Raw genomic sequence first — 27,977 nt, 5'->3', positions numbered from 1 at the left:
TTACTTCCAGCGATTCACTCTTAACAGCTGGATGTAGGCAAAGAACAGGAATGCAAGTGACAAGCACAGGAGAGCAACCTCATTCTCCCACAAGCCCCAGGTGCTGTAGTTGATGCCTTGCTGTTGCAAGTACACCTCTCCAGGGACCCTGCAACAAACAGACACGGGTGTTTGACACTGTTCAAACAAATAAAACACAACGGTTGTTTTTATTTGAAATGTTACAATGATAAGTTTTAGTGGTGATAAGTGAGAAAGTATTGATTAGAACCAGGCATAGCAAAGGAGGGCACTGTGAAAGTCTCTCCTTCTGTTCCTTTCCCACAGCTTTGCTAATGCAACTAGGTCCTGACCTGCAAGGTTGTCACTTCAAGTTATTCCAGTCTCTGAGCCGCATATGGCTCTGTCAATGCACTGTGATCCTGCCCTGAACCTCTCCTGGACAAAGACTGCTCCCTGGAGGCTATCTGGAGAATACCAAACTCACTAACTCTTTTAATTTGTGTAATTAGTCATAATAGCTACTAATTAGTGAAAGATGGAGTGCATAAATTTTCTGCAACATCTAGCTCTATGATAACCCCTGTAGTGAAGTACTGCAGTGCTTCATTCAGAGAGTGCTATCTTCTCTTTATTTTACAGTTGCTTGGAAGCAACTGTGGGGAAGCCTTCTGCTTGGTGGGCTGCAGTAGATAAGGCATGTTATGGAAGTGATGCATTTGCTCTTGTGGACAGCTGCCAGCCTTGACCCACCCACCTGGATGCTTCCTGAATGAAGAGATGTAGTCCATGTTCAAATGCCTAGAAGACGCCAGGGTAAGCACCCTGGCGAGCCGGGCCCATTTGTTTACCTGCTGCGTCCACAGGTTCGGCCAATCGCGGCTCCCACTGGCTGCGGTTCGCTGCTCCAGGCCAATGGGGGCTGCGGGAAGCTGTGCGGGCCGAGGGATGTGCTGGCCACCACTTCCTGCTGCTCTCATTGGCCTGGAGTGGCGAACCGCGGCCAGTGGGAGCCGCGATCGGCCGAACCTGCGGACGCAGCCGGTAAACAAACCGGCCCGGCCCGCCAGGGTGCTAAAGGTTGCCGATCCCTGTTCTAAATAAATGAGCTGTCCTTGTTAATGGGACATTGTACTGGTTTTTATTGGGCCTATTGTATGCCTCTGTGTATTCTGTAATTCTACAGTAGCTGTTGCTGTTTTATCAAGTTATAAAACTCCTGTAAGGGTGTTTTATGTGTCCTGCCCAGTGAGTCCCTATAATGAGCCCTTCTAAGTACTGATTATGTGACTATGTGAGTCCCCAGATGAGCCATTAAGTGTTTGTAAGTACTTTAACTGTAATACATATGTAACATCCCGCTATGTATATGTAACATCCCGCTATGAACTTCCTGTGGGCCCACTCTGCATGAACCTCTGTGGTGTCCCATATGTGTCCTGTCAATCCCTAAATTACATAAATGCTTAATATGATCTTGTTGTTCGCTTGCTATATGCCTCCTGTGTTGCCCTAAAATTGCCATGTGAAATGCCCCCATGTATTTCTCTGGTCTGAAAATGCCTTGTAATTCCCGATACGTGACTTCCGTGATATCCATGTTCTTTGTTTCCTGAAAGTGCCTTTGTCTTGCATCTGTCCTGACAAATGTTGGTATGGTGGTGCAGGTTATCTGCATGAGGAACAGCCAGAACCAAATTCTAACCTAATAATTATAGTGACTCTTTGATTACCATGCCTGCTGATTTACAATAGAGAAATCTAGTGACATTTACAGATTCACCTTCCCTTGGGTGAGGGAAGAAAGAAATAACTGGAAACACTGCACTGACTATCACACTTCAGAAGGGGAAAAATATTGCACACAAGGAATCAAACAAACACTACTAGTTAGAGACATCTACCTATGCATTTTAAATAATTTTAGATTATACATATTGGGTGAAATTCAGAGAAGTACTCAAGTTTCTTGAGCACTTCTGAAAATCTCACCTGTGGTGCTGTTTATATTTAGTGCAGTATTTAAGGTTATATGTACTGGTATGTGAAGAAATGTTGCTAAAGCATTATGTACCATTTATGCATGACACATTGTGTTAAAAGAACATTTTTAAAATGGTGAAGTTAGAGATTTTGGAAGAAGAATATTGTTATATATTGAAATGACTAACACAGCTCCCACTAATGTGTAATATTTATTACTTGATATTCCTGTGTACTGTTCTTCCTGTTAATAAGTTAGTTAAACATTGGCTCTTTGTATGTGTATTGACACTGCAGCTTCTCTTTCAACAGGTATCACATCATGACCTCCTATTTATGCTTCATGCCGTGTGGTATGTCAGACTCCTGTGTATCCAAAAATACTCTATAAATTGAGTGCTTGTATGTACCCCTGTGGTGAAGTGTGTCAGATATGACAGCCTCTACCTTCCCTCAGCTCTTTTGGGTTGTTTTTGGTGGTTGGTGAACAGAGTGAGTACTTACGTGGAAGAGTTCAAATGGAAAACTGATCCTTGGAGCTCATTGATGGTCAGGGCCTAAAATAGGAAACATATGTTTAAAAAATCTAATCTGTTAGAAAATGGCAGATGAAGAAATTATACAGCAAGAACAGCAGTGCCTCCCCAGAAAAATGGAATGTTCCATTTTGACAGTGGTTCCTTCTCGACCTTTTCCATACTGGGACCACCCTGTATTCAGAGATTTGGGAAATGCAGCATGACCATGATGCCCTGACACAATTTTGGCAATGGTTCTTGACCTATTCCCAGGAGTGGCGCCAGGTTTTTGGCGCCCTAGGCGGGGGTCCTTCCGCGCTCCCGGCCTTCGGGGCACTTCGGTGGCGGGTCCCGGAGCGAGTGAAGGACCCGCCGCAGAATTGCTGCCAAAGACCCGGAGTGTGGAAGGACCCCCCCACCGCCGAATTGCTGCAGCGGGCGCCAAAATGCCGCCCCCCCAAATCCTGGTGCCCTAGGCGACCGCCTAGGTTGCCTAAATGGAAGCGCCGGCCCTGCCTATTCCATATCGTGACCACCCTCTATTCAGCAATTTAGGAAGTGCAGTGTGGCCATGATGCCTGACACCTATTCATGACCCCTGGTTGTGAACCCTTGGACTATGAGAATCAAAGATAATTAATTATGGGCAAATTATCAAATGAATCTGCCCTGTAGCTTTTAAAACATAGCTCCCTCTCTTTCATCAGGCATTTCAAGGGAGAAAAGCATCTGGGATCCTTTTGTCTTTGGCTAGCACTGGAGAGACTCCATGGTGCCAGGATGTTTGGAGTGGAGTTAGGACAGGAGAGGGAAGAGGGAGGGGATGAGAGTCTCATAAAAACAAAGCCCAAAACAGCAGGAAAAATAGCAGAACATGGGGAAGAGATTCCTAAGTCTGAATGGGAAAAAAGGACAAAACATTCAGCTAAAGGCTTTTCTTCTGCGAATCTCATTGTAAACATATATGGCAATGTTTATTCCTAGCCCCAGAAGCAGGAATTTAATCAATCTTCATTGAAAAGAACATAGTGATTTGTTTTACAGCATCAATATTGGATGCTGCCAGTAGATGGTGCCGTAGTTTCTATAAGAATTATATTTAGGGCAGACTTCTTATAAACTGTGTTTTATTATAAGAACACAGTAAAGCTCATGTTCTGGCATAGCTTGTGAATGTGCATGTGTGCTTATTGTTTCCTTTACTTCTGATGAGTACCATTGTCTGTGACAAAGCACGGTACCAACTTTACAGAGAGAGACAGAAATGCAGATTTACAGATGTTGTCAGTCATACAAACCCAGACAGTCGGCACTTTCTTGGTCAGACAGAGGTGGGCTTCTAGGACTTCTTCAGAAGACATGTGAAGAAGACAGTCTACCAACATAGACTGGATGATATTTTTGATTAGAACATGGTAGTTTCAGGTGATTCTATTCTGTCTTTGGCTAAGAGCTTGTGAACAATCTGAGACATGAGAAGTCAGATGGCAAACAGGCTTGAGGGATTTTGTACAATTGGGGGATGAAGTTCACTTTACTTTTGAACCTGCTGTTTTGCACTTTGCCAAATCTTCCCCGTAAGGGCTGTGACTCACATTCATTCCATAATGGAAGATGCTGATCCATTTGATCCAGGACAGCCAACTCAGCATGGAGTTCAGGTTTACAAGGAACCCACCAAAGACCTGTAGGAGACAGTGCAAACAACAACAACAATGTAGAACACATTATAAACGATACCCTTGCCTTTTGTCCCCCAAAGCGCTTGGGAGTTGTTCCTCAGTACAGACATCTTGAGCCAAATAGTAGCCCTCATTCATGAAAGGGAGAATAGGGACATTTATCAAATACATGGAGTTCCTATCCTCTATATTCTGACTCAGAAAATAACAATGCTAAGGATATTTCTCCAGTTTCTGTGTTGTTCAAAATAATCTAGTTTAAGATTACTAGTATATTTATTAGCTAAAAATTGTTTTGTAAAATATTTTTCCAGACTATTTGGCCCTAAAGTTTACTAGGACTTCCTAATACTAGTAGCTTTCATTTAAAATGATTAGCTTAGAACAGTGGCTAAAGTGTGTGTTCAGTAACTACTTTTTCATAAGAAATGTCTCTAGTTGTTTTAGAATATAGCGTTTTAGGCACCTCCAGTGGCTACATGTTGTTTGTATTGTGCAATGTATTACAATAAAAAATACAAAGACCATTAAAGCATGGACTGAAGCCTCTTCTAATTGTACATCCCAGTGGGGAGGATAATGTACCATTCCACTGTTACTCAGGACATGGAATACAAATATGCATATTTTTCATACAATATGTGTGAGAAGTTAAAAAGTCTGTAATGTTTTCCATTTTTAAATTGCTTTACAAATATTTAATAAACAGATTTCAAATCACCCATTTGAAATAGGTAAGGATTAACCTCATTTACAAGTGGAAAAACTGAGTCAGGGACTTTGTGACTTACTTAAGATCACAGGTACAATAATGGAATGTTAAACTGCATTATACTGTTCAGTCACTAGGTGCCGCTGCATGAAAATACCTTATTTAAGCTAACCTCAGCCATACCTGGCAGAGCATTAAAAGATCTTATGATGAACACATCTGAGGTGTATAATAAGCAAGCTCTGTAGCCAGTCCATATCTGGTACAGAAATGTGACATGGTATCAGGAGTAAACTAAGAACAGAAACAGAAGGAAAATAGCAACAATGTTGCAAACAGAAGGAACAAAGCAACAAAGGTTGCAGGATCTCATCAACATGCCACTCTTTAATGCCCCAGAGAACTTCAGCTTTGACAGACAGACTGGAAACAATATTTTGCAAGATTTCATATTGCTATCCAGCTGCACAAAGAAACTGGAAATATACAGGTATCAAATCACCTTTATGCTATGGGGAAACAGGCAGAACATATCTTTAAATCTTTTGACTTTACTGAAGACAGTCACAAAGATGACTCTGAAAGGGTTCTGGCTATGTTTGATGCATGCTTTATACCTCAGAGAAATGTGGTTTATGAAAGAGCATGTTTTCACCTGAGAATTCAAGAACCAGGGGAAAATGTTAAATGTTTTATAAGAGCGCTGCATACATTGGATTTGAGGAATGCAAAACATGAAAATACCAGAGACAGACTGGTTATTGGGTTAATAGAAAAAAAACCTTTCACAGCAGCTATAGTTGAAGAGAGATTTAACCCTAGCCACAGCTATTGAAATAGCAAAACAGTCTGAAATGGTGAAACAGCAAAACAGAGAGAAATTTGTTTACAGTTTCTAAGCTAGTTTCAGTTTTTTCAAGTTTTTCAGACATTTGAGTGTTAAAAGTCATTCCCATAAAACCCCTGAAGCAAAGAGCAAGAACTCCCAGGCTAAGAGGGACAAATTCCAGCATAGATGCACAGGATGTGGAAAAAGTCATATCCCAAGAGATGATGCGTGTCCAGACAGATGCACACCGTGTAATACATGCAGGAAATATGGACATATTGCAGGTGTTTTGTCACACCAAAGCAGGCTGGAAGTTGACTCATATTACAGACAAACAAGAGCCATTGTTTCTGGGATCTATCACTTGTGATGACAGAGTCTGCATGTAGAGTAAAATTTAATATTTATGGCAAGACTCTTGACTTTCAAACTAACTCAGGAGCTGATGACACATCATCTCAGAAGGAACTTACAATCACCTTCAACCCCTTCTAGAGATGAAGTGACACAACTCTGACTAGCCCTGGAGGTATTCTGAACTGCATGGTCCAGTTCACCACAGAAACAACCTACATAGACAAAAGCTATGCATTCAGAGTGCATGTGACAAAAGGATCAAAGACCAACAACCTTCGCAGCTGCAGTGTGGCAGCCATGATGGGCCTAGTGAAAAATAAGGAAGAACCTGATGGAGGATTTGATGATATTGTACTTTTGAAAGGACATCCAGTACAAATCAACTTGAGGTAATACTGAACCATACAGTGTACAAACACTATTAGCAGAGAAACCTTGAAAGAAACTAGCTGCAGGATTTATGCAAATTTAGATGACATCATTACCTGGTTGTAGTGGGCTATTTTTCCAGGTATATAAAAATAATGTACTTGAAAGATATAACATGTTGCAGTATTATTGAGAAATTCAAATGTACTTTTTCTCACATCAGTATTCCAGAACAACTAGTGACAGTCTAGGGTGACCAGATGTCCCGATTTTATAGGGACAGTCCCGATTTTTGGGTCTTTTTCTTATATAGCCTCCTATTACCCCCCACTCCCTGTCCCGATTTTTCACCCTTGCTGTCTGGTCACCCTATGACAGACAATGGACCACAGTTCACTGGAGCAGAATTTAACTGAATCCAAATGAAATATGTTTTTGACCATATTATTAGTGGCCCATGTTATCCACAAGTGAATGGAAAGGCTGAGAGAGCTGTACAGATAGCCAAGAAAATCCTACAGCTGGAAGATCCGTTTCTTGTTCTTCTGAGTTACAGATCAACACCAATAGTGGCTACTGGTGGAAAAATACCTCAGAATGATTGTTCCAGTTTTGGAAAAGAATGTAGCTCCAAAGTGCCCGGACATGAAGAGAGTAGCCAAGTCAGATAAAAAGGCTAAAAGAGTTTATGAACACTTTTACAACAGACATCATTCAGTTAGAGAACTGCCGGGTCTACAACATGGTGACTGTGTTCGCATCAAATTGGATGGAGAAAAAGGATGGACACCTCCAGCTGTTGTAAAGAAAAAGAATCCAGCACCCAGATTATATGTGATTGAGATTGGCAATGGAGAGTTCAGCAGAGACCACCAACATCTACAGTTTCTTTCCTCAGAAAGAACAATCAACAGAGCAAATGCTACAGATGGCAGATGCAGAACAACAAGAAGAATACTCAAAAATTCCAAACCAATCACAGCCTGTCATTGAAACTAACAGACAGCTAGATGACCAAGTTATTACACATTTGGGTCTGTGGCAAAGTACCTTCTTCTCCTCAGCAGGCTCAGTCCTTTTTAGCCTTGGAGACACAGGCTTGGGCAAGGCAAATCCTTGCAGGTAGCCCAGGGTTTGGCTATTCCTTTTCTCAGTCAGCCCCTTGTGCTTGTTTATCTTCCCTTCTGGGGACAGAGTGCAGCCTTCCTTGCAGGAAGGGTTCAGGGCCTTGCTGCACCTAACTTACTGGCAGCTTCCCTGCTTCTCTCGCTCTCTCCCCCCCCCCCCCTTCCACGCCGGGGAGGGTTTAAAAAGGTCCCAAGCAGTTGGAGCCAGCTGAACCTAATTAGTTCCCTAGTAACCCCTTGCCCAGCTGAACCTTATTTCCCCATGGTTCTCTCTCTTCAGTGGCTTGGGAGAGGCCTTTTTAACCCCCTGGGACTGATTACTACCCCCCCTTTGTAGCTGTTTGTCCTGGGTTTGCCACATATTCCCCCCCTCCCCCCCCCGCTCAACACTACGGGGTTGGGCTACTTGGGTCAGAAAGCAGTGCACTCTCGACAGGCCATCCGCATTGCCATGTCGGGTCCCAGACCTATGTCGTACTGTGAAGTGGAAGGGTTGAAGCGACAGGAACCATCTTGTTACTCTCGCGTTTTTGTCCTTGTTTTGGTGCATCCACTGCAAAGGGGCATGGTCCGTGACAAGGGTAAATCTCCGTCCAAGTAGATAGTAGCGGAGGCTCTCTATGGCCCATTTCACAGCCAGGCATTCCTTCTCCACCACGGCGTATTTCCGTTCCCTAGGTAGGAGCTTCCTACTGAGGAAGAGGACGGGGTGTTCATCATCTCCGACCATTTGGGAAAGCACCGCTCCCAGCCCTACTTCAGAGGCGTCGGTTTGTAGGATAAACTCCTTCCCCCAGTCTGGGGCTACTAGTACGGGGTCTGTGCAGAGGGCCGTCCTCAGATCCGCAAAAGCGCCCTCGGCCGCAGCGGACCATTTTACTATGTCAGGGCCCCGATCTTTTGTTAGGTCCGTTAATGGGCATGCCTTGGTGGCGAAGTGGGGAATGAACCGCCTATAGTACCCCACTAGTCCCAGGAATGCTCTGACCTGTTTCTTCCGGAGTGGTCGGGGCCACTTCTGTATAGCTTCTAACTTGTTGAGCTGGGGCTTCACCACGCCCCTCCCCACTATATACCCAAGGTACTTAGCCTCAGCTAACCCGATCAAACATTTGGAGGGATTGGCAGTCAGTCCTGCCTTCCTGAGGGTGTCCACTTCCACCTTCTCCACATGAGTCTCCCAGTCGGGGCTATATATGATGACGTCATCGAGATAGGCTGCCGCGTACTTTCCATGGGGTCGCAACAGTTTGTCCATTAGCCGTTGGAAAGTAGCGGGGGCCCCATGCAACCCAAAGGGGAGAACAGTGTACTGATATAGACCTTCTGGCGTTGCAAAGGCTGTCTTCTCCTTGTCGGCCTTGGCCAGGGGGATCTGCCAATAGCCCTTGGTAAGGTCAAGGGTAGACATAAACCGTGCCTTTCCCAATCTGTCAATCAGCTCATCTATCCTGGGTATAGGGTAGGCATCAAATTGGGACACCTCATTGAGTTTGCGGAAGTCATTGCAGAACCTCATACTGCCGTCCGGCTTAGGCACTAAAACCACGGGGCTGGACCATTGGCTATGAGATTCTTCAATGACTCCTAAGGCCAGCATTTTCCTGACCTCTGTCCTAATCTCTTCTCTCTTGGCCTCTGGGATCCGGTATGGCTTAACGTTCACTTTCACTCCAGGCTCCGTGAGGATGTGATGGTGAACCTCCGTAGTCCTGCCCGGCTTTTCGGAGAACACATCCTGGTTGCGTTTGATCAGGCTGATCACTTCTGATCGTTGTTCCGGAGTCAACTCCGGGGATATCCCCACCAGGTCGGGCTGGTTGCTTTTAGGGGATGGCACCCCCAGCGCAGCCACCGGAGCTTCTCTATCGTGCCAAGGTTTCAGCAGATTTATATGGTAGATCTGCTCCAGCTTCCGGCGGCCCGGCTGTCGGACCTTATAGTCGACTTCTCCTATCGCTTCTATTACCTCGTATGGCCCCTGCCACCTGGCCAGGAGCTTGCTCTCGGCCGTGGGTATGAGCACCATCACCCGGTCCCCCACCTGGAACTTCCGGGTCGTTGCTCGGCGATCGTAGTTTGTCCGTTGTGCCCCTTGGGCCTTCTCCATGTGTTCGCGCACAAGGGGGGTGACTTGGGCTATTCTGTCTTTCATCTGCAACACATATTCAACAACGTTTCTCCCAGGGTTCGGCTGTTCTTCCCAGTCTTCTTTAGCCAGGTCCAGTATGCCCCTGGGGTGGCGACCGTATAACAGCTCGAAGGGGGAGAATCCAGTGGAAGCCTGAGGTACCTCCCGTACGGCAAACAGCAAGTAAGGCAGCAGGGCGTCCCAGTCTTTCCTGTCACGACTAATCACTTTCCGTAACAGGTTCTTCAATGTCCTATTAAAGCGTTCGACCAGGCCATCGGTCTGGGGATGGTAGACCGATGTTCTAAGGGTCCGTATGTGGAGCATTGTACACAGGTCCTTCATCAGCTTAGACACAAAGGGGGTCCCTTGGTCCGTCAGGATCTCCTTAGGTATTCCTACTCTGGAAAAAATCTGGACTAATTCTTTGGCTATGGTCTTGGACGTGGTATTCCGTAGGGGTATGGCCTCGGGGTATCAGGTGGCATAATCTAGTACTACCAGAATGTATTGATGGCCCCGGGCTGACTTTTCCAATGGCCCTACTATGTCCATAGCTATACGCTCAAATGGGACCTTGATAATTGGCAGAGGTACCAGAGGGGCCCTTAAGTGGGGTCGGGGCCCATGTATCTGGCATTCTGGACAGGATGTGCAATATCGCCGGACCGCTGCATAAACGCCAGGCCAAAAAAACCTCTGTAGAATCCGATCCAGGGTCTTATCTACCCCTAGATGGCCCCCGAACAGATGGCTGTGGGCCAGCTCCATTACAGCTCTTTGATGCTTCCGTGGGACCAAGAGTTGTTGTATGACTTGCTCTTGGACCCGGACTACTCTGTATAGCAGGTCATTCTTAATCATATAATATGGCCCCGCGCCCTTAACTCTCCCCTCCACGGGTACCCCATTTACCTCGACTACTTCTTTGAGAATATTGTGGTATATGGGATCATTGGCCTGATCCTGACCAAAATTCCCGCGTGCGGTCCCCATTTGTCTAAACTCGGGGGGGTCTACCTCCGTCTCCCCCTCGGGGAAAGCCCCTGGGGAACCAGGTCCGGCGATAGGGTTGTTGATCGCCGACCCAGTCCCACTGTCAGTCGAGCCCCTTCTTTCCCCTACAAGCGTAGACTTCTGGCACTGGGTCAGGACCCTCGTCCCCCTCCTTTTATCCACCCTCCGTTCCCTCCTAGTCTTCCTGGACTTCCCCGGCGGGGAGAACAAATCCTGGTTAAATTCATGGAAGGTCGGGGGAGGGTTAACGATCTGGGCCACGCCCTGGGTCCCAGGGTCATTATTTTCTTCTACCTTCTCCCCGGGGAGTAGGCTATCAAACCCCGGGAAGTCTCGTCCGATAAGGACAGGGTAGGGGAGTTTTGGAACTACTCCCACCGTCAACCTAGTGGGGCTTCCGAAAACTTCTATTTTTACGGGGATGGTTGGATAATAGTTGACATCCCCAATGCACACAGGATATTCCCGAGCGTTTGGCCCGGGATAGTTGGTCTTGTCCGACCAGCTTCCCCGAGACTAACGTGATTGCACTTCCCGAGTCTACTAAGGATGTGGTCTTTATACCATTCATCTTAACTGGCCTAGTGTATCTATGAGGGACCATCGCAACCCCGACTAGACTTATTAGATCACATGGTCCCCCTATATCTCCCAGTTCACATTGCATAGGCTCTCCTAGATTCGGGCATTGGGCAGCGATATGCCCCATTTCGCCACAGGCATAACATCGGTACCCCGCTCGGGGCAGCCCCCTATTTTTCGGGCTGCTGGGCTTTATCTCTCGAGTCTTTCTCCCCCAGTCCTCAAGTCTCTCCGGGACCACGGGCTGCTCTTCTGCCTCCTTCCTCCCCTCCATTGTCCGGCCTGGCGCTAGGGCAAACCGGGGCCTCGGTGCAGAGACTGGTCTCCGATTCTGGCGCCTTCCTTCCCCGGGGGTCCGAGAAAGTTCTTGGGCTGCTAAGTGTCTCTCTACAAGGGCAACTAGCTCATCATACGAGGAGGGATCATTTTGGCGGACCCACCCTCGTACGCCCGGCGGCAACCCCCTCATATACCTGTCCAACACCAGGATTTCCACCACCTTCTCCGGCCCATGGGTCTCAGGGCGGAGCCACTTCCGGGCGAGGTGGATCAAGTCAAATAGCTGGGACCTCGGCACTTTGTCGTCCCGGTACTTCCACTCGTGGAAGCGCTGGGCCCTTATGGCCGGCATCACCCCTGACCTCGCCAGGATTTCCGCCTTCAGCTGGGGGTAATCCATAGCTGCTTCTATGGTCATATCGAAATAGGCCTTCTGAGCCTCCCCACACAGAAATGGAGCCAGGAGGCCTGCCCACTGATCTTGGGGCCAAGCCTCCCGCAGTGCCGTCCTCTCGAATGCAAGGAGATACGCCTCTATATCGTCATCCGTTGTCATCTTCTGTAAATAGTTGCTTGCGCGTAGCGGCCGGGTCCCCTGGGGCCCATGCGTCAGCGCGGTCAGGGCTTTCAACTGGTTCACTACATCATTCAGGGTTGCTCGATCTTGGGCCGCCTGGTTCATCAGCAATTGGTTTGTCTCCTGTTGGACACGTACTGACTCTTGCTGGGCTGTCATCTGTACTCTGGTAGCCTCTTGTTGGGCCGCAGTGGCCTGAATCAACGCCTTCACTACGTCCTCCTTTTTTTTTTTTTTTTTTGGTGTGTGTGCGATTTACCTTGCCCTGAGATGGCTTGCCACAACGCCTCACTCGATCCCACTTCTGACACCAAGTGTGGCAAAGTACCTTCTTCTCCTCAGCAGGCTCAGTCCTTTTTAGCCTTGGAGACACAGGCTTGGGCAAGGCAAATCCTTGCAGGTAGCCCAGGGTTTGGCTATTCCTTTTCTCAGTCAGCCCCTTGTGCTTGTTTATCTTCCCTTCTGGGGACAGAGTGCAGCCTTCCTTGCAGGAAAGGTTCAGGGCCTTGCTGCTCCTAACTTACTGGCAGCTTCCCTGGTTCTCTCACTCTCTCCCCCCCCCCTTCCATGCCGGGGAGGGTTTAAAAAGGTCCCAAGCAGTTAGAGCCAGCTGAACCTAATTAGTTCCCTAGTAACCCCTTGCCCAGCTGAACCTTATTTCCCCATGGTTCTCTCTCCTCAGTGGCTTGGGAGAGGCCTTTTTAACCCCCTGGGACTGATTACTACCCCCCCTTTGTAGCTGTTTGTCCTGGGTTTGCCACAGGTCATATAATTAGAAAACCAGTATGATACAGACACACTTAACAGACTGATACGTACTGAACTTCAAAGACAATGCGACAGTGTAAATATTGTAAATGGTAGGAATATAGAATTTAAAGGGGGAGATGTCATGGAATGCTAAACTGTATTATGCTGTTCATCCACTAGGTGACGCTGTGTACAAAATACAGTAGAACCCTGTTTATCCGACCAGCATTATCTGGCTCTCCATATTAACCCAACAACCAGCACACACAGGTCCAGAAGCGGGCAATCTCTCCTGTGGCCCTAGATGGCACTGCAGCCTCACAATTTCCAATTCTCTGAATTCTCTGAATTTTTGATTATCCAATCTGGCCCTGGTCCTAATGGGATCAGATAAACAGGGTTCTGCTTATTTACACTAACCTCAGCCATACCTGGCAAAGTGGTAAAGGATCTTATGATGATCACGTCTGGTGTGTATAAGCAAGCGGTAGTAGCCAGTCCATATCTGGTACAGGAACATGACAGGTGCAGAGGCAGGATTAGAACTCAGGCATTGCTGACTGCCTGTCTTGTGCTCAGAACAGACCTCTCCCCTTAGACCAAATGTACTAATAACATATTGTTTATAGCTACAGTTGCTCTGTATCTTGCTTTCTTATGTCATAAATAGTCCTGTTTTTTTAAAAATGCACCTTCAGTAGGGACCCAAACCAAAGCCTCAGATCTGAGCACCCCTGCAATTTTGGATATTTGTACTGAATGTTGAGATTTAGGCCCATCTCTGATTCCAGTAGGCTCTATACATCCTGCAAGGCTGCCGTTGAGTGGATAAAAAGTTCTCACCATCATGAAGACGAAGGGCAGTGCGATTAAGACATTAGCGATGGCGAAGGTGCTGACGCTGGCGCTCACCAGGAAGGCCATGCTCACGGCTGCCAGATTTGTCAGACTGAGGGAAAGAACATACAGGAAGAAAGATCCTGCATCCTGTTTCAGACCTGTGTATGATGACAGAGAGAAAGTGACTCAGTACTGTGGGAAGGTCTGGATTCATAACAGGCATTGCCATGGAATTGCTACAGTATAAGGTGGTTCCCAGTACAGGACTCCAACTTGGCATTTTCCGGAATTAAAGGCTTCATAACAAGCACTGCGGTGGATGCTTTCAGTGCTGGATCCATAGAGTATCCTTCCAGGACAATGTTGTGAGAAATCTCCCATGACTAAATTTTGGTTTGTATTTTGGGCATGGTTATGACAAAGCTCACTGGGTCCATGAAGAATTTGCAAGTGGGGCCGTGAGTGTCAGATTTACCACTAAAGAGCTGCTAGAGAGTGCTCCCCTCAACATGTTTTTATTTACTGGAAAGCTGGGCCTGTTTTCATCCAAGTGTATATAATCATGCTAAAATTAGTTTGGCTGCGTGGGTTTGTTTAACTCTTCACATGTCTCAAATATTGAGACCATCTGATTGATTTTCCTGCACTATTACCGAAGCTCTGGGGGAACCTTAGAAGGCCACACTGCTGGAATCCTGTCGGGAACTGATACAGCATTGCTTTGTGAAAACTCAACCAACTGGAGTCAGAGCTAGTGGTATACTAGAAATAAGATGATTTTGTGTGTGGGTGTCTTATTGGGGGGAAAGAAAAAATGACGAACAGAGGCATCCTGGGAAGTTCTATACAAAGTTTGTATATAAGGAGATAATTTTTTACCTCTGATTATGAGCAATGTAATATAACTGCAAAAATTAATAACAAAGCACAATCACCACAGAAATCTGTGCAATGACATTTCAGTCTTGCTAGAGTTTGATATTACTCCCAAAGTTTTTGTGGCATTTTCCCATGGTGATTTTAGTCCTGAATCACTTCCTCAAAAAGTTGCTGAGCTAAAGGAAATTCAGTACTTACCCATCATGAAGTACGATATGCCAGAGAACATCAACAAGGGGATGATACGATTGGGAATCAGATCAGCAAACACCTTGGCCAGAAAATATGCTGAGGTCCTGTAGTATCCCCTGGAGCTCTCATGACTGGAAAAATGTATGCAATAAATAAAAACATTGAATATCAAAGTATCTACTTCATATATTTATGATATTTAACTCTATAACCACTTTAGCATTTCAGTCCTTTCCTTACTCCCTCAATTTCATCAACTTCCATCTCCATCAGAACTTTCTTCATCTCCAAATAGATATGCCATTAAATAATTAGTAAGCACAACATCCTGAAGAAAAACTATGGCTTTCATCTTCATCTTTGATACACGTCTCTCATTTACCCTTACTTTCTGAAACATATACATTCAGCTTTATCTTCTACTATTTCTGCCTCCTGTCTCTTCCTGGTCTGTAAATCTTCCTATCACATCTAAAACATCACCCACAGACGATGCTATCCTGACTTCTCCTCTGATGAAACTCTCCTCCATGCCGCTATCTCCTCTTGTCTTACTGCTTGTAACTTCCTCCTTCAGTGGTCTTCCTCTGACCCAAATTTCAATTTGTCCAAAATGTGGTGGCCAGTCTCTTCATCCATATCTAGAAATGTGAAAACATCAGAAATCTTCTCCAGCTTCAAGCTTTCTATCTGCTTCAGAATCCAGTAATACAATTTCTCCTATTCAAGGCAGGGTTCTGCCTTACTTTCATTGATTGCAAATGATATAGGATTATACCTTAAATTCTTAGATGAACTTGCCCAAAATACACACACATACACACACCCTCTTTTTTTTTCTTCAAAGTAATCTTTCCCTTTTCTGTAACCAGTCCTCGCTCTCCTCAAATATCCAATTCCTTTCTTTCCCCCCTCGTGGTTTCTCCAGAGTAGGATGTAGAAACTGCACCTTTCCAGTATTTAGTCTTTTCTTTCTGAAATGTGTCCATTCACTTCTCTCTGCTGTTACTCTGCCATGTCTGTAGATGCTACTTGCATGCTGTACTGTGACTCACCGAACAGTGTCCTTATATTTGCATGTATACTTTTCAATTGTCTATGATTGTATTTGTTTTGAAATAATACTGAGCATTTTAATGTTGGGAGCTGAGCCAGTCTTTCTCAGATCCATGATCTGCTGGCCATTTCTAAGGTTCAGCTGGACCTAAATTCTGTGACAAGGCATCCTTATTTCTGAGGTGTTCCGGTGTGGAAATCTGGAAATTCTGTGGCGAGGTTCAGAAAAAGTGCACAATTTTTTTAAATGAGTGAAACCTGAAAATGAATAATACAATCTATTCATTATTCTGGTGTCATTTTTATTTTGATGTCAAAATCAAGTCATTTCACGCTGCCCCAGATTTTTAGTTTTTAAATGCTGCTGATTTTGGTATTGAAAATGCATAACTGTTGTAAAAGCTGTTGGGGAAGCTGAAGATTTGGGTAACAGGACAGGGAACAGATGGGGCTTTTGGCACCTTGGGAAGGCATTGGAGATAGTTTGGGATCTGACATCTACAAGGCATCTGAGGCTTTTGGCATTGGGAGTGGGGATGCATTGTCTCTTTCCCTTCCTTTTTTAGACAGATGTGGACATGATTGAAATTTTGGGAGGGCTTGATTATTGGAGCACAATTCTGTGGTGGTGGGTAGATCTGCAGCAAACTCTGCAGCCACAGCCAGTTTATGCCTGTTTCCAGCATTTTGATTTGAAGGAGTTTTCGAGTCACTCACATGAAGAGTTTTCTCTCATTGATGAAGAGCTCCACTGCAGACAGATTCCCAAAGACCTGATTGATGACCAGGAAGAAGAAAGCTCCCAACCTGCAGAGAAGGGAGGAAAAGGAAAAGAGGTTTATTTGGAGTTCTCTGCTGGACTTGTACACAAAGGGCAGAGTGTTCTCTCATGCTTTGTACTGCTCTCACATTACACTGCCTTGGAAGTTAGGTTTGGGAATCAGATCCTCACCAAGGTAAGTATTCAATTACAGGTGGAAAATTTTGGAGTCTGTCACTGTCCTTCCTACTGGGAATATTCTCTGATGTCTTCAGCAGATTTTGGTTCCATATAAGGTTCCCTCTCCTAACCCCTTGGGTGCCCCAGGATATTATGCTCACTTGGGCTACTTGAAAGGAACTTGTCTGCATCTCTTCATTCATTCTTTAAGTGTGTCACTCCTTTCATCTATCCATCCATCCTCCCTCATACTACCAGCTGGAAGAAGGGACTAAAGATTCTGTTCTTCCTCTCACCTGTTCTGAAAGGCTTCAGGTAGAGTGGCAGGTACTTGGTAGAAAATGAGCCCCACCAACACAGAGAAGAAAGTGCCCAAAAGGAGCTGACCAATGGATGTCTGAGGATTCCTCAGGATGTTCTTCACATTGCGATTGCTCACAACATACAGCTAAGGGAACATACATGAATACATAATTTATACATACATAAATTAAATCTCCTCCTTGAAATATCCCAGGTCAGTCCATTGGACTTGAGTTTTTATTGAGGATTCTTTACAACCCTGGTTTGAGTCCTGATGTTCCCTTTGTTTTTTCCTCTGCTTTCTCCATGCTCAAAACTGCATGTTTCAGCTACCCGCTGTCCTAGCAAAGGAAACTAGCTGCAAGTCCCTTTCAACTGCACTCTTCACAGGGATTTCTCTTGAGTGAAATGATGCTCAATCTCACCCCGCAGACACTGAGCAAGACTGAGCCCTCCCAAGATGTGCCTGCTCTAATTGAGTGGGACTATGACCCAGACCCACACCTCATGCATGGCAGGTGCATAGCAATAGCCACAGGACAACAGCTTCAGATTGGTGTGATATGAATTCTTTGAAACCAAGTCATGGGGCTTTCCCAGGCTCCCACTGAGGATTATGTGCAAGCTGTAGCTAGGGAGCCTGCCTCTAGTGGAGAATCATAGAATATAATCTGGAAAAGTTTAGCATCAATCTCACTATAGAATCATAGAATCATAGAATGTCAGTGTTGGAAGGGACCTCAGAAGGTCATCTAGTCCAACCCCCTGCTCAGAGCAGGACCAATCCCACTTTCATAAAGATGGCTTCTAAACCAGACACAGGCAAATGTCAGAGAAACAGTCTCTCCATTGCCTACAGCAATTGTCCGTTCACCTTTACTCTGGGACAATTTCAAACCACTTAACGCCCTAGAGCATACATGTTTTACTTATGTATCTTCACGTATCTATTCTTATTTAAATATTCTTCAGTCATCTTCAGTAACAGTTCAGTGCACTATAGCAACTGTAAACTGCAGTATTCTGGATAATTACTGTAGAATACGGTAGTTTTTTTTTTTTAAGGTATCTGACTTCTAATACTTAATTTTCTGATAGGCTTTTAAACTGTCCTCCTTCCCCGTAGATACGTCATTTTGGTGGGATGATATGTGTAAAGGTTAGGAATTGGGTACATTTGTGCATGCCAGAGAACATTGCCTTATTTTCAAAGACTGTAATAGCAGTAGAATGAGCTCAGAAGCTCTTGTCATTTGTTCACATATTCGCTCACACAGAATTACATTTGCAATCAGAGAGAGACTGTGTGTTTGATTTTTCTCATGATTTAAAAAAATTAACACCACGCTCTCAGTGGTGCGTTCTTTACAACTCCCGGCTGCCTGTGCCTGAGATGGAAGTCATGGTCGTAGGTAAATGTTCACTTCTTGATTTTTGTTTGTCTTCCCCTCTTCCCCACCCTCCCCCCACCCACTCAGTGTCCTGGGTGACTTTGTAAGATCAGTAACGTTAAACATACAATACAGAGGGCCAGATCCTTAGATGGTGTAAATCAGCGTGGTGGCCTTGACTTTAATGAAGCGATGCCAATTTACACCAGCAGAGGGCCTGATTCATGTTGTATAATGTAATTTACGTAGCTCTGAAAAAGTTTATTCTGTTCCGTCCATTATATTATTTTTAAGGAAAGTTTTCAATTTACCTGCCTTAAATTGTTCCTTAATGTCACAGTTTATTTTGAATGATGGACTATAGAAATCCTTCCCAAGCATGACAGCAAAAGTAGCTGCTTCTTCACTGTACACCGCAGGCTCAAATTACTGAAGGGGACCCTTCTGAGGTGAGTAGCTGGGGATGTGCTTTCCGCCAGGAAGAGCAGGGTTAGGCTCTTCATGAAGGGAGAAATTCAACTCTGTGGCTGTGGAGGTTCCCTGGCAGTGGCACCTGTGCAAGTCTGTGGCACCAGGGGGTTAAATATGGGGGGAGACTAGTGTGGTGCACAGCCCAGCTCCACTGGGTGTCCCGGCACAGCACAGTGTAAGGAGGAGTAGATCCTGAGGCTCCACTGCTGTGTTAATCCCCTGGTTTTCATTCCCTAGAGCAGGGGAAACTGGGGCCCTGCAGAGCTGCCTCAGCCCAATGCCTCTGCAGAGTGACTCCGTGGGCTTCTTCTCCCAATGGCCTCATGGAGATACTCAGCACCCAACTTGCTAATTGGCCAGGGCACAGGATCCCTGAATCTGGTCTTATGTGGTTACAAAAAATAAGAATATTCTTGTTGCTAGAAGGATTTAATTGGGGCTGGTCCTGCTTTGAGCAGGGGTTGGACTAGATGACCTCCTGAGGTCTCTTCCAACCATAATCTTCTATGAAGTCTTAGACACAGATGTCTCACTGGAATTGCTGCACAGTGAATAAGTCTCTTGCAGAGGACCTCGTGAACCTACTGATTGCATTTTCCTCCCTTTTCCCCTTTCCCCTTTCCCTCACCTGGTGGAAGAATGAGGTGGCATAGGTGGCTTTTGTTGGAACTGCATCGCTGAGGTGGCTCTCGAATGACTGTAGGTTTTCCAACTCTTCCTGCAGCTGCTCATAGTAGCGGGACTTGTGGTAGTAGATGGGCAGTGGATTCTTGTCACTACAAGAGCTGCTATGAGAATCGGAATCTCTCACTGAGGCTGCAGACCAAATGGGACAGCCCTAAGTCAAAACTTTCCATTCCTGCTTCAACTTTGCTTTTGAAGGATTTTGAAAGTGTTAGCCAACTCCCAGAAAAGCGACAAAGATTGCTAATAATCACAGCAGCATTTTTATGGTCATCGCTGCTAGTAACTTTCTAGTCATCATTTGCATACCCTTAAACACAACTGAAAAGCAAAGAGAACCACAGCAATCTTCATATGAATTAAATGATGCCTTAGCAGGTCTGCTTGCTAAAGGGAAAATATAGCATAAAAATGTTATGCTGAGACTGCATCTGTATGTGCGTAACACTGGCAAATGACTGAGGTAGAAGGGAATTAGGACCATGCGTGAACAAGAATTATTTTGAGGAGAATCCAGTGTGTTGTGTTCAGACTCTGAGCTAAATGCTGGAACAGGCACTGAAGAAGTTTGGCTACCTCTATTTTACAATTCCTATATATTTTTTTGTTGAAGTGGATTTGCAAGACATTGTCCTAGCTGCTGCCTCACCACCACCTCTTTCTTTCTCAGCCAATGTAATTTTACAGCACTCACCTAACTCTGGACTAGGCTGGGACTGCATGATCTCTCCACCAATGACATCCAGGAAGAAGTCCAAAGGATTGTTAAATGCTTCACACCGGTAACCTGAAATACATCATATCACAAGAGAAAATCAAAGCTAACCCCACACCCAACTAGCAATGTGAGAAAATTACAAAGTCTCTGTGCTAAATATCATCCAAAATACTATATCTAGTTTCAGGACATTTTGTGGCACAGAAGTTTTCCTTTTTGACATTTTGGAAAAATAGACAGTTGCAATTAAAACCTGTGAAAATCTGAATTCACACATTTTAATATGATAATTTGTCTTGATGCAATTAAAAATATTGAGATTTTCAATGAACCTATTTTCACTCAAAAATGCTTCTAATATTGAATGCAAAAAATGTGAAATTACATCAAGTAGGACTTAAAAAAAATTAAGAAAATCCAAAACCCTTTCATTTCAAGGGTTTTGAATTACATCGCAAACATTTTGTACTGCCCCATACCCAGCCTTCCCTGTGACCTAAAGTGCCATTCAGACTAACCAACCAATCTCATGTCAAACTAGTGCCTCCTCAGCAACCAATAATTACCTTAGCCAAACCAGCCTTCTCTTAAAATACATCAACCAGCCTGCCCCTCTCACAGATCAGTCTTTCACAGCCAATTTCACTCCTAAACCAACTTACTAGTCAACACAATATCTCACAAAGGAAACTGAAATAAACCTCTTGTTTTTTTCAAATGGACCTGTCTGTCTTCCTGATGCATCATGCTTCTGTACATCCTCTAATCTTGTGTGAATTGAACTCCTTTTGGGGCCCATCTACACTGCTTCTTGGATCAGTTAAAAGATGTTGCTGTGCATTGATGCCCGTCATTCCTCTTCCTCAGGATGCATGTGGCACCTCTGTAGGCAGCACTTTCTTATGTTTTCCCCATCTGCTTCCCCCACTTAATCTACTATCTCTTAAATATACCCAGTCTCTGCTGTCTTTGTGAATCAGAGTCCTGGACAAAGAGTTAAATACAGCTCTTTTGCATGGGCAGTGCAAAGCACAACCATGAAGCAATGAAGTTGGCCTTTGCACACTGTGAGTTTGCTGATGCAGTTAAGATTTGAATCAAAGCAGTTTTCTGTGGTGTCCTTGAATAGTGAACTGCTTGTCTGTCTGTCCAAGGTTCTTCTAGTGCAGCCTTTTATTAGCACTAGGTTTGTGCACCTAGAAACTTTGACTGCTACTCTTAAGGGCTCCATTAAAAAAAAAACAATCATGTGTAGCTGCCCTGTAGCAGTAGGAAATATAATTCTCATACTGCCACAGTCTCAACCCCTACCTATACTGTTGAAATAGCCAGTGGACTCTTCGGCTGGTCCTGCATACATTATTTCTCCCTTGTTCATCAGCGTTAGATGATCAATCAGACGGAAGATGGAATAACGTGGCTGGTGAATAGAGAAAATCACAGTTCTTCCTTTCCTGGAGAGTCTGCAAAACAGAAGAAGCACATGGCGAATATCACAGTCCCAGGCCAGCTAGAATTTAGGTCTTAATGGAGTGGAGCATCAGAAACAGAGAATGGCTCACTGGTGCAGCAGCTGCATGATGGAATTAGCTGTGTTGGCATCCAGTCCCGTAGTTGGCTCATCCAGGAATATCAGTGAAGGTGCAGTGATTAGTTCCACGCCAATGCTGCACCGCTTCTTCTCACCCCCTGAGACACCACGCAAGAACTCAGTGCCAATCTGATACCACAGAGAAAAGAAAGGAAGCAAAGAACCTCAGAGAGGAGGCAGATGAGTTTAAATACAGGCCGTAGTGAGTGGGTTGATCTGAGATGGACATGAATGGTAAACATATAGTTAGGGGCGCTCCTGGTCCTTTCAGTCATCTTCCCACATTTTAACAGGGGGAGCTGTATCTTCTCATGTGTCCCCTCATTCTGAGCTCCAGAAGCCATGCTGGCTTTTCCTTATCATATCATGTTCACTAGATGTATTATAATTCCATTTGTCATTATTTCAAACAATTCACTTGGTATTGAAATAATCCTTACTGGTCTGTATTTCCCAGGATCAGGATCACCCTAGCCAGGGGCCAAACTGGAAACAAAGAAGGTGTGGTTCTCATACAAGATCTGCCCATAAACCAAAGAGCCCACCTCTAAGCTCTGTGAGCCTAACAAGAGCATAGCATTGCTCTCTTACCGGACCTGCCCCACTCCCCTCTCATCTCCATGTCTCCTTCCCCTTATGGGGAGGGAGGAAGAGAGAGAAATGGCAGAAGAGCCCTGCATCTCGAATGTGTAACCCACTCTAGGAGATTGTGGGACTTTGTCCCTCTCTAATGGCTGGCCCATATGAAACATTTGAACCTGCTTCCAGCTGACAGACTCAGTGCTTTAGCTCAGGCGGTAAAACCTCATGGTTTCAGCACTGAAAGCCCCAGATTGAAACCCTGCTGTTGGCCTAAGCAGGGTTGGATGTGCAAAAGCAAACACCTGTGTGTGCTCTGTTCACCCTGTGCATGCAGAGGATAGAATCTATATGTGCAACTCAAATCACACACCTCTGTCACTGTTAGTGTGCGAAAAGGGTCCTATCAGGTGCTTGTGCACACACATAAGGAAGCTACTGCTTGAAATGAGGGGTGTTGTAGCCATGAGAGTACGTGTGCAACCTCTACCTTGTTTTAATAAAAAGATAGTACAGTAACCTTGGTGTCAGCACACTCCTGTAGCCCCAGTTCCTGTATCACTGCATTGACCTTCAGCTGCTTTTCTGCTTCACTGTTCCGGCTCTGTGGGAGGCGCAAGCTGGCAGAGAACTGAAGGTTCTCACGGACAGTGAGTGTTCCCATCAGAATATCCTCCTGTGGCAGCACAAAACAATGGAAAACACTTGCTTTAAGAAGGAAAATCAGCCAGTGCTTTGAGAGAAAAGACCTCCACAGTGGGTCCTAGTACCATCAACACTGTTCTAATAATGTGAAGTCCTTACAGATAGACTGTACCCAAAGGGGAGTCCCGGCGAGAGGAATATAGAAGTCTAATGGCTTCCATAGAGTTCTCAATGGGAGAAGGAGACAGAGACTTGTAGTCTCTTAAGGAAAAGACAATGCTCCAAATGGAGAAAATGCCTATGATGACAGAGTCATGTGGTTATGGCTGAGTGAAGTGATGTTTCAGGATCCTAAATGGCTACTCTGCTGTAGCCATAAGGAATACACATCATGAGTCCTTTCCACTGCATGTCCTGGGCATTTCAGGCTCAGCATACTATTCTAGTGAAAAATCAGATAGGCCTGTGCACAAACTGGCACCATGGATTCTGCCCTGACTCACCTGTACTATGTAGGCAGAGCATAGGTGAAACTGTGAGTTTGCTGACTTCCCATCCATGAAGATTTGTCCACTTCTAAGCCCCTTCGGGTCCTTCCACCCCGCAAGTACATCAAGGAGTCTGAAGGAAAAAGGGTGACTTTTCACACAGTTTCTCAGTACAGGGCTTCTCCCTATATCACTCCAACCTATGGACCCTTCCAGCCCAGTCCTGCATGCACTCTCCAAGTTCATTCAGCTCTGGATTTCCCAACACTGCTCTACTAAAGTAACTAAGCAATTGCTTTCAGGAATCAATTTTGTCCTAGAGGTATTGCTGTTTCCTGGGGTGAGAGAGAAATGAATCCCAGTATTCACACTCTGGTCTGCCAATGTACCCGAACCCAGAGCTGCAGATACCAACCCACCCTGGGGTGGGTGGGGATTAGATCTCAGCCCTTTTTTCTTCTTTGCAATAGAAGAGACATCAAAAGTGATGCAAGAGGCATTAATTTACATAGCCACACTTACGAGGTTTTGCCACTTCCGGTTGGTCCTAAAATGGCATTCATTCCAGGCTTCATAATGCCACTGTGAAAAGAAGAAGTATTATAAACTTTTTAGGAAATGATTTCACATGACAAGAAACCCAGAGTGGGCAAGCGGGGTAAGTGAAAGCAAGAGGCAGCTATTGGCTGAAAAGGGAATGAGACACAAAACAGGCTTTATGATAGAGTATGTGCTATTTGTGAAAAGTAAACTCCAGGATTGGCTTGGGCACAAATGGCTGCCCATGCTGTGTGATGTGAACTGAGCTGTTCTCAGAGCCGGTACAGACCCCCAAAGGAATGTTTGGGTCATGGTGTGATTTGTTGTGGGGCATCTGCACATGGGCATGGAGAGCTGGAGGTGGAGTTATGAATATAATTGTACGAGGGTAATTTCCAAAGAAAAATACCCACTCAGGCCCAATCAAAATGTTGCTGCTAAGATCAGCTTCCTGGCTTGCCCTTCTGACCACATCATCTCCCACCCCCCCTTTAACTCTCTTCACAGGCTCCCCTTTCTCCACTACATCATAGAGCTCCTAATTCTTACCTTTAAGGCTGTTCACAATTTAACCCCACTTTGCCCACTTACTTTGTCTTTATAGTATTGTCAGCTGCCCTCTTTCCTCCACTGATTATGCCCACTCTCACAGCCTATTTGTTCTCTTCTCCCAAAAGCATCTTTACACTTTCTCCCATGACTCCCCTTATGTGTGAACCACCTTCCCCGAATCTAATCCATAAAGTCACTACTCCATCCTCCTTCAGATCCCTCCTTGAGATCACTCCTACTGTGATCCTACCAAACATGGGCAGGTGATACTTAGCAGGCAGGCGGGGAACTGGGATTATTGTTACCAGTATCTTCATTTAGCTCAAAACTCACCCTTTAAACATACATCTGAACCTTCAAACTATGCACACAGTTAGTGCCTGTAGATATGTGTGAACACTACTGTCACCCCAGCCCCACCGTCCCTCCATTTGTTTGTTACACCCACTTCTGGCCTCTAATCTTAAACTTAAATTGTAAGCTCTTTAAGATAGGGACTGTCTCATCTGTCTGGACAATACATAGCACAGTGGGGACCTGATCTTAGCTGGAACCCCTTTGTGCTACTAAAATATACATAATAATAAATGACAGTCATACTAAACACGTAGGTGTTGTGTGTTAGCTGGAATCTTGGGCTCCAGTGATTGTTCATAGATCTCCTATATCCCAAGCAAAGGCAGAGTTCATCTGCTGATGCTGGCAATTAAATGATTCATAATAGTGTTACTGCAGCAGATACGAGGAACCGATATGAGGGGTGTTTTCTGGGAGGCATTCCAGCTCTCATAAAGTATGCACACCAGCCTGGTCAGGGTTTCAGAGGGCATCAATTAATCCCACAGCAAAGCACACGCACTCACTGCAGAATCTGCCCTTTGATACTTCTAGACTTCAGAATCCATGGTAGTGCCAGCCTCTTATGTGCTAGTTCAGATTTAACACACTTACCACTTACTCTTGCAAGCCTGGGATTTGGCATCTGTAGCTTTGTGCCTTGAAGCCCCAGGAATAACTTGGGGTTGCTAGCTGTCTGGTCCAATGAAGCTCTGGGAGGATAGCTGAAGAGATGTGATGGGTGATGACAGAGGGAAATGATAACTACTATAGACATGAATGTCCCTTAGCAATTGATAAGTGCAGGGATACTGGAGTCACTCCCTGATTGACAGGACATACAGAGGGTGCATAAGGGTGTTTTGTCTTCAAATGGTTGGTGTTAGGAGGAAAGGGGGTATTGCTCTGTTGTGCCATGAAGGAAAACCTTTGTGAAATTCCCAGTCTGCCTGCTGTCCCACAAACTGGCAGTGTAATACAGCCCACGTTGTTGTTTATTATTTAAGCCCCTTGTTTTAGGCACTGTACAAACATACAACAAAGAGATGGCCCCAAAGAGCTAGCATGCTCTGCCTCTTGAGGGAGGGGTGCCTTGTGTTCTTCATCAATGACCCCTTCAGTCAGATCAGCCCCGATGGGTTGATAAAGGCACCCCTTGATAAAAGCAGGAAGGATGAAGGGACTAGAAGATGGGGATCGATAAAAAAAGGGGAAAGAGAGATTGGGTTTCTTGGGGATCTGGATATTTCTGCAGGGGTAAAATGATGGTTCCCTCAGGATTGAGGAGCTTGTATTCCTAGGACACAGCTGAATTTCTGAGCTAGCTTTGGTTGGACCAGACACGGAGAGTCCCACCTGCTTGCACTGGCCCCAGAAACATTAAAAATGTCATTTTGTTTTCAACAATAAATTGCTCATGAAACCACTGACACACAAACAGTGCTATGAATGTCACTGCCCCCATGGAAACCTGACCGGCAGTGCCTGGGGCCTGCAAGGGAGGGCTGAGGGCTGGTTCTCCAGGTAAGACTGGGTTATAATAACTGGGCCAGAGGGCCTGAGCATGATCTCCCCCAAGAAGTTGAAGCTCACACAACAGCATACACATGATCCAACAAAGCCTGTTGTGAGCACGGCTGCCTCTTCCTTTCCAAACTGAATTTAAATCACCAGTACTGATCTAGGAGGCAATGGTCGGGGTCCAAGCTGCCTCACCGATCACCTATCTTCCCCACTGACCCCTATTCGCTACTGTCAGAGACAGCAATGCTCCACAGAGGTGCTTCAATCAGCCTGGCTCAGGATAAGGCTCTCCCGTGGATGGGACACTGCAGGAGCACCTTAGTACAGGACATCAGGCAGAATCCAACCCTCTTTGATAAGACCTTCCCTGGTGATGGCATCTCCCTTGGACTATTGGAGAGATTGGAAAGGAGGAAGAAGAAAGAAAGAAAGAATAACTCTATAATTACCCAGAGAAGCAGACAGAAACCGAGTGAGGCCTTGAGAATATTGCTATTTAGAGCACACTTAGTGTGAGTATTAATTTTTGTGCAGTATTTAGACATTGCTGTGATAGGAACCATAGACAACCCTGAGACAGATAACTAATATTATTATGCAATACAGTTGTGCTCTGTCAAATATGGGGTGTTCAATACTCTGATATTTAAGATTTCCTAGGTCTCTATGGCCCCAGAGCCCCCGTGATTCCTTATTTTGGCTATGCCTTTACAGGGATGAACCATTCTTTACCTGACATCCCTGAGAATTTCCTTTTCTTCTGCTTCTTTTGAGAAAAAGGACTTGCTGATGGAGACAAAGTAACTGATGTTTTGGAAAGCCAGAGTTGGCCCAGGAACATTCAGCTGGGTAACAGCTTCCTGAGAATCAGAGAGTTCCATCCCTGGGAGTCAAAGATCAGTTCAAATTGGAGGGGAGAGGGAATGTCCAGATGTTTCCCTTTGGATTAAAAACCTCTTCAGAAAACAACAACAACAACAAAAAACCCAGAAGATTTTGTCAGTGTCCTTGCCACCAAATCTCCGTATTGCTCCGTCTCTGTTTTCTCATGTCCTATTGTTGGGAAATCTTGCTTTTATCTGTAAAACATGCTGCAAAATCTTAGTAGAGCCAAAGTCCTTCTCCACCAAACTGCAATATAATTGTGCAGCCAATAGTATGTTCAGCAGGGATAAAAATGCTGATATCAGACTGTAAAATACAATAGGCCAGATTCTTCCCTGATGAAACTCCACTGACTTCACTGGTCTTTAAACCAAGAATGAGTTTGGCCTAATATGTGGGACATCACAAATGAATGGAACTTTGACACTAGAAAATAACAATAGAACAAAA

At 45.1% G+C, this 27,977-nt stretch overlaps 1 protein-coding gene across 1 annotated transcript; it reads right to left on the bottom strand.

Moving 5' to 3' along the window:
* Window positions 1-27,523, bottom strand: LOC135881525 (broad substrate specificity ATP-binding cassette transporter ABCG2-like). The gene is made up of 15 exons (XM_065408193.1): window positions 27,375-27,523; window positions 24,213-24,272; window positions 23,706-23,823; window positions 23,078-23,233; window positions 21,950-22,107; window positions 21,699-21,850; window positions 20,364-20,456; window positions 19,614-19,801; window positions 17,117-17,268; window positions 16,598-16,687; window positions 14,831-14,955; window positions 13,757-13,911; window positions 4,097-4,186; window positions 2,488-2,540; window positions 1-148 (listed from the first exon to the last, which is right to left on the bottom strand). The coding sequence occupies exons 1-15, from the start codon at window positions 27,521-27,523 to the stop codon at window positions 1-3; spliced, it is 1,887 nt and encodes a 628-aa protein (XP_065264265.1).
* Window positions 27,524-27,977: the final 454 nt, after the last annotated feature.

The sequence above is a fragment of the Emys orbicularis genome, chromosome 7, assembly GCF_028017835.1.
Source record: "Emys orbicularis isolate rEmyOrb1 chromosome 7, rEmyOrb1.hap1, whole genome shotgun sequence".
In the NCBI taxonomy this organism is placed as follows: Eukaryota; Metazoa; Chordata; order Testudines; family Emydidae; genus Emys; species Emys orbicularis.
Note: the sequence above shows the minus strand (reverse complement) of the source record. Positions and strands in the feature narration are given on the sequence as shown.

Excerpts from the sequence above, each read along its gene's own strand:
- LOC135881525 (XM_065408193.1), bottom strand. The coding sequence starts at position 27,523 with ATGGAACTCTCTGATTCTCAGGAAGCTGTTACCCAGCTGAATGTTCCT. Across the intron at positions 23,824-24,212 it reads ACCGGAAGTGGCAAAACCTC|ACTCCTTGATGTACTTGCGG; the intron begins GTAAGTGTGGCT and ends TTTTTCCTTCAG. Across the intron at positions 20,457-21,698 it reads TGGCTATTTCAACAGTATAG|GTTACCGGTGTGAAGCATTT; the intron begins GTAGGGGTTGAG and ends GATGTATTTCAG.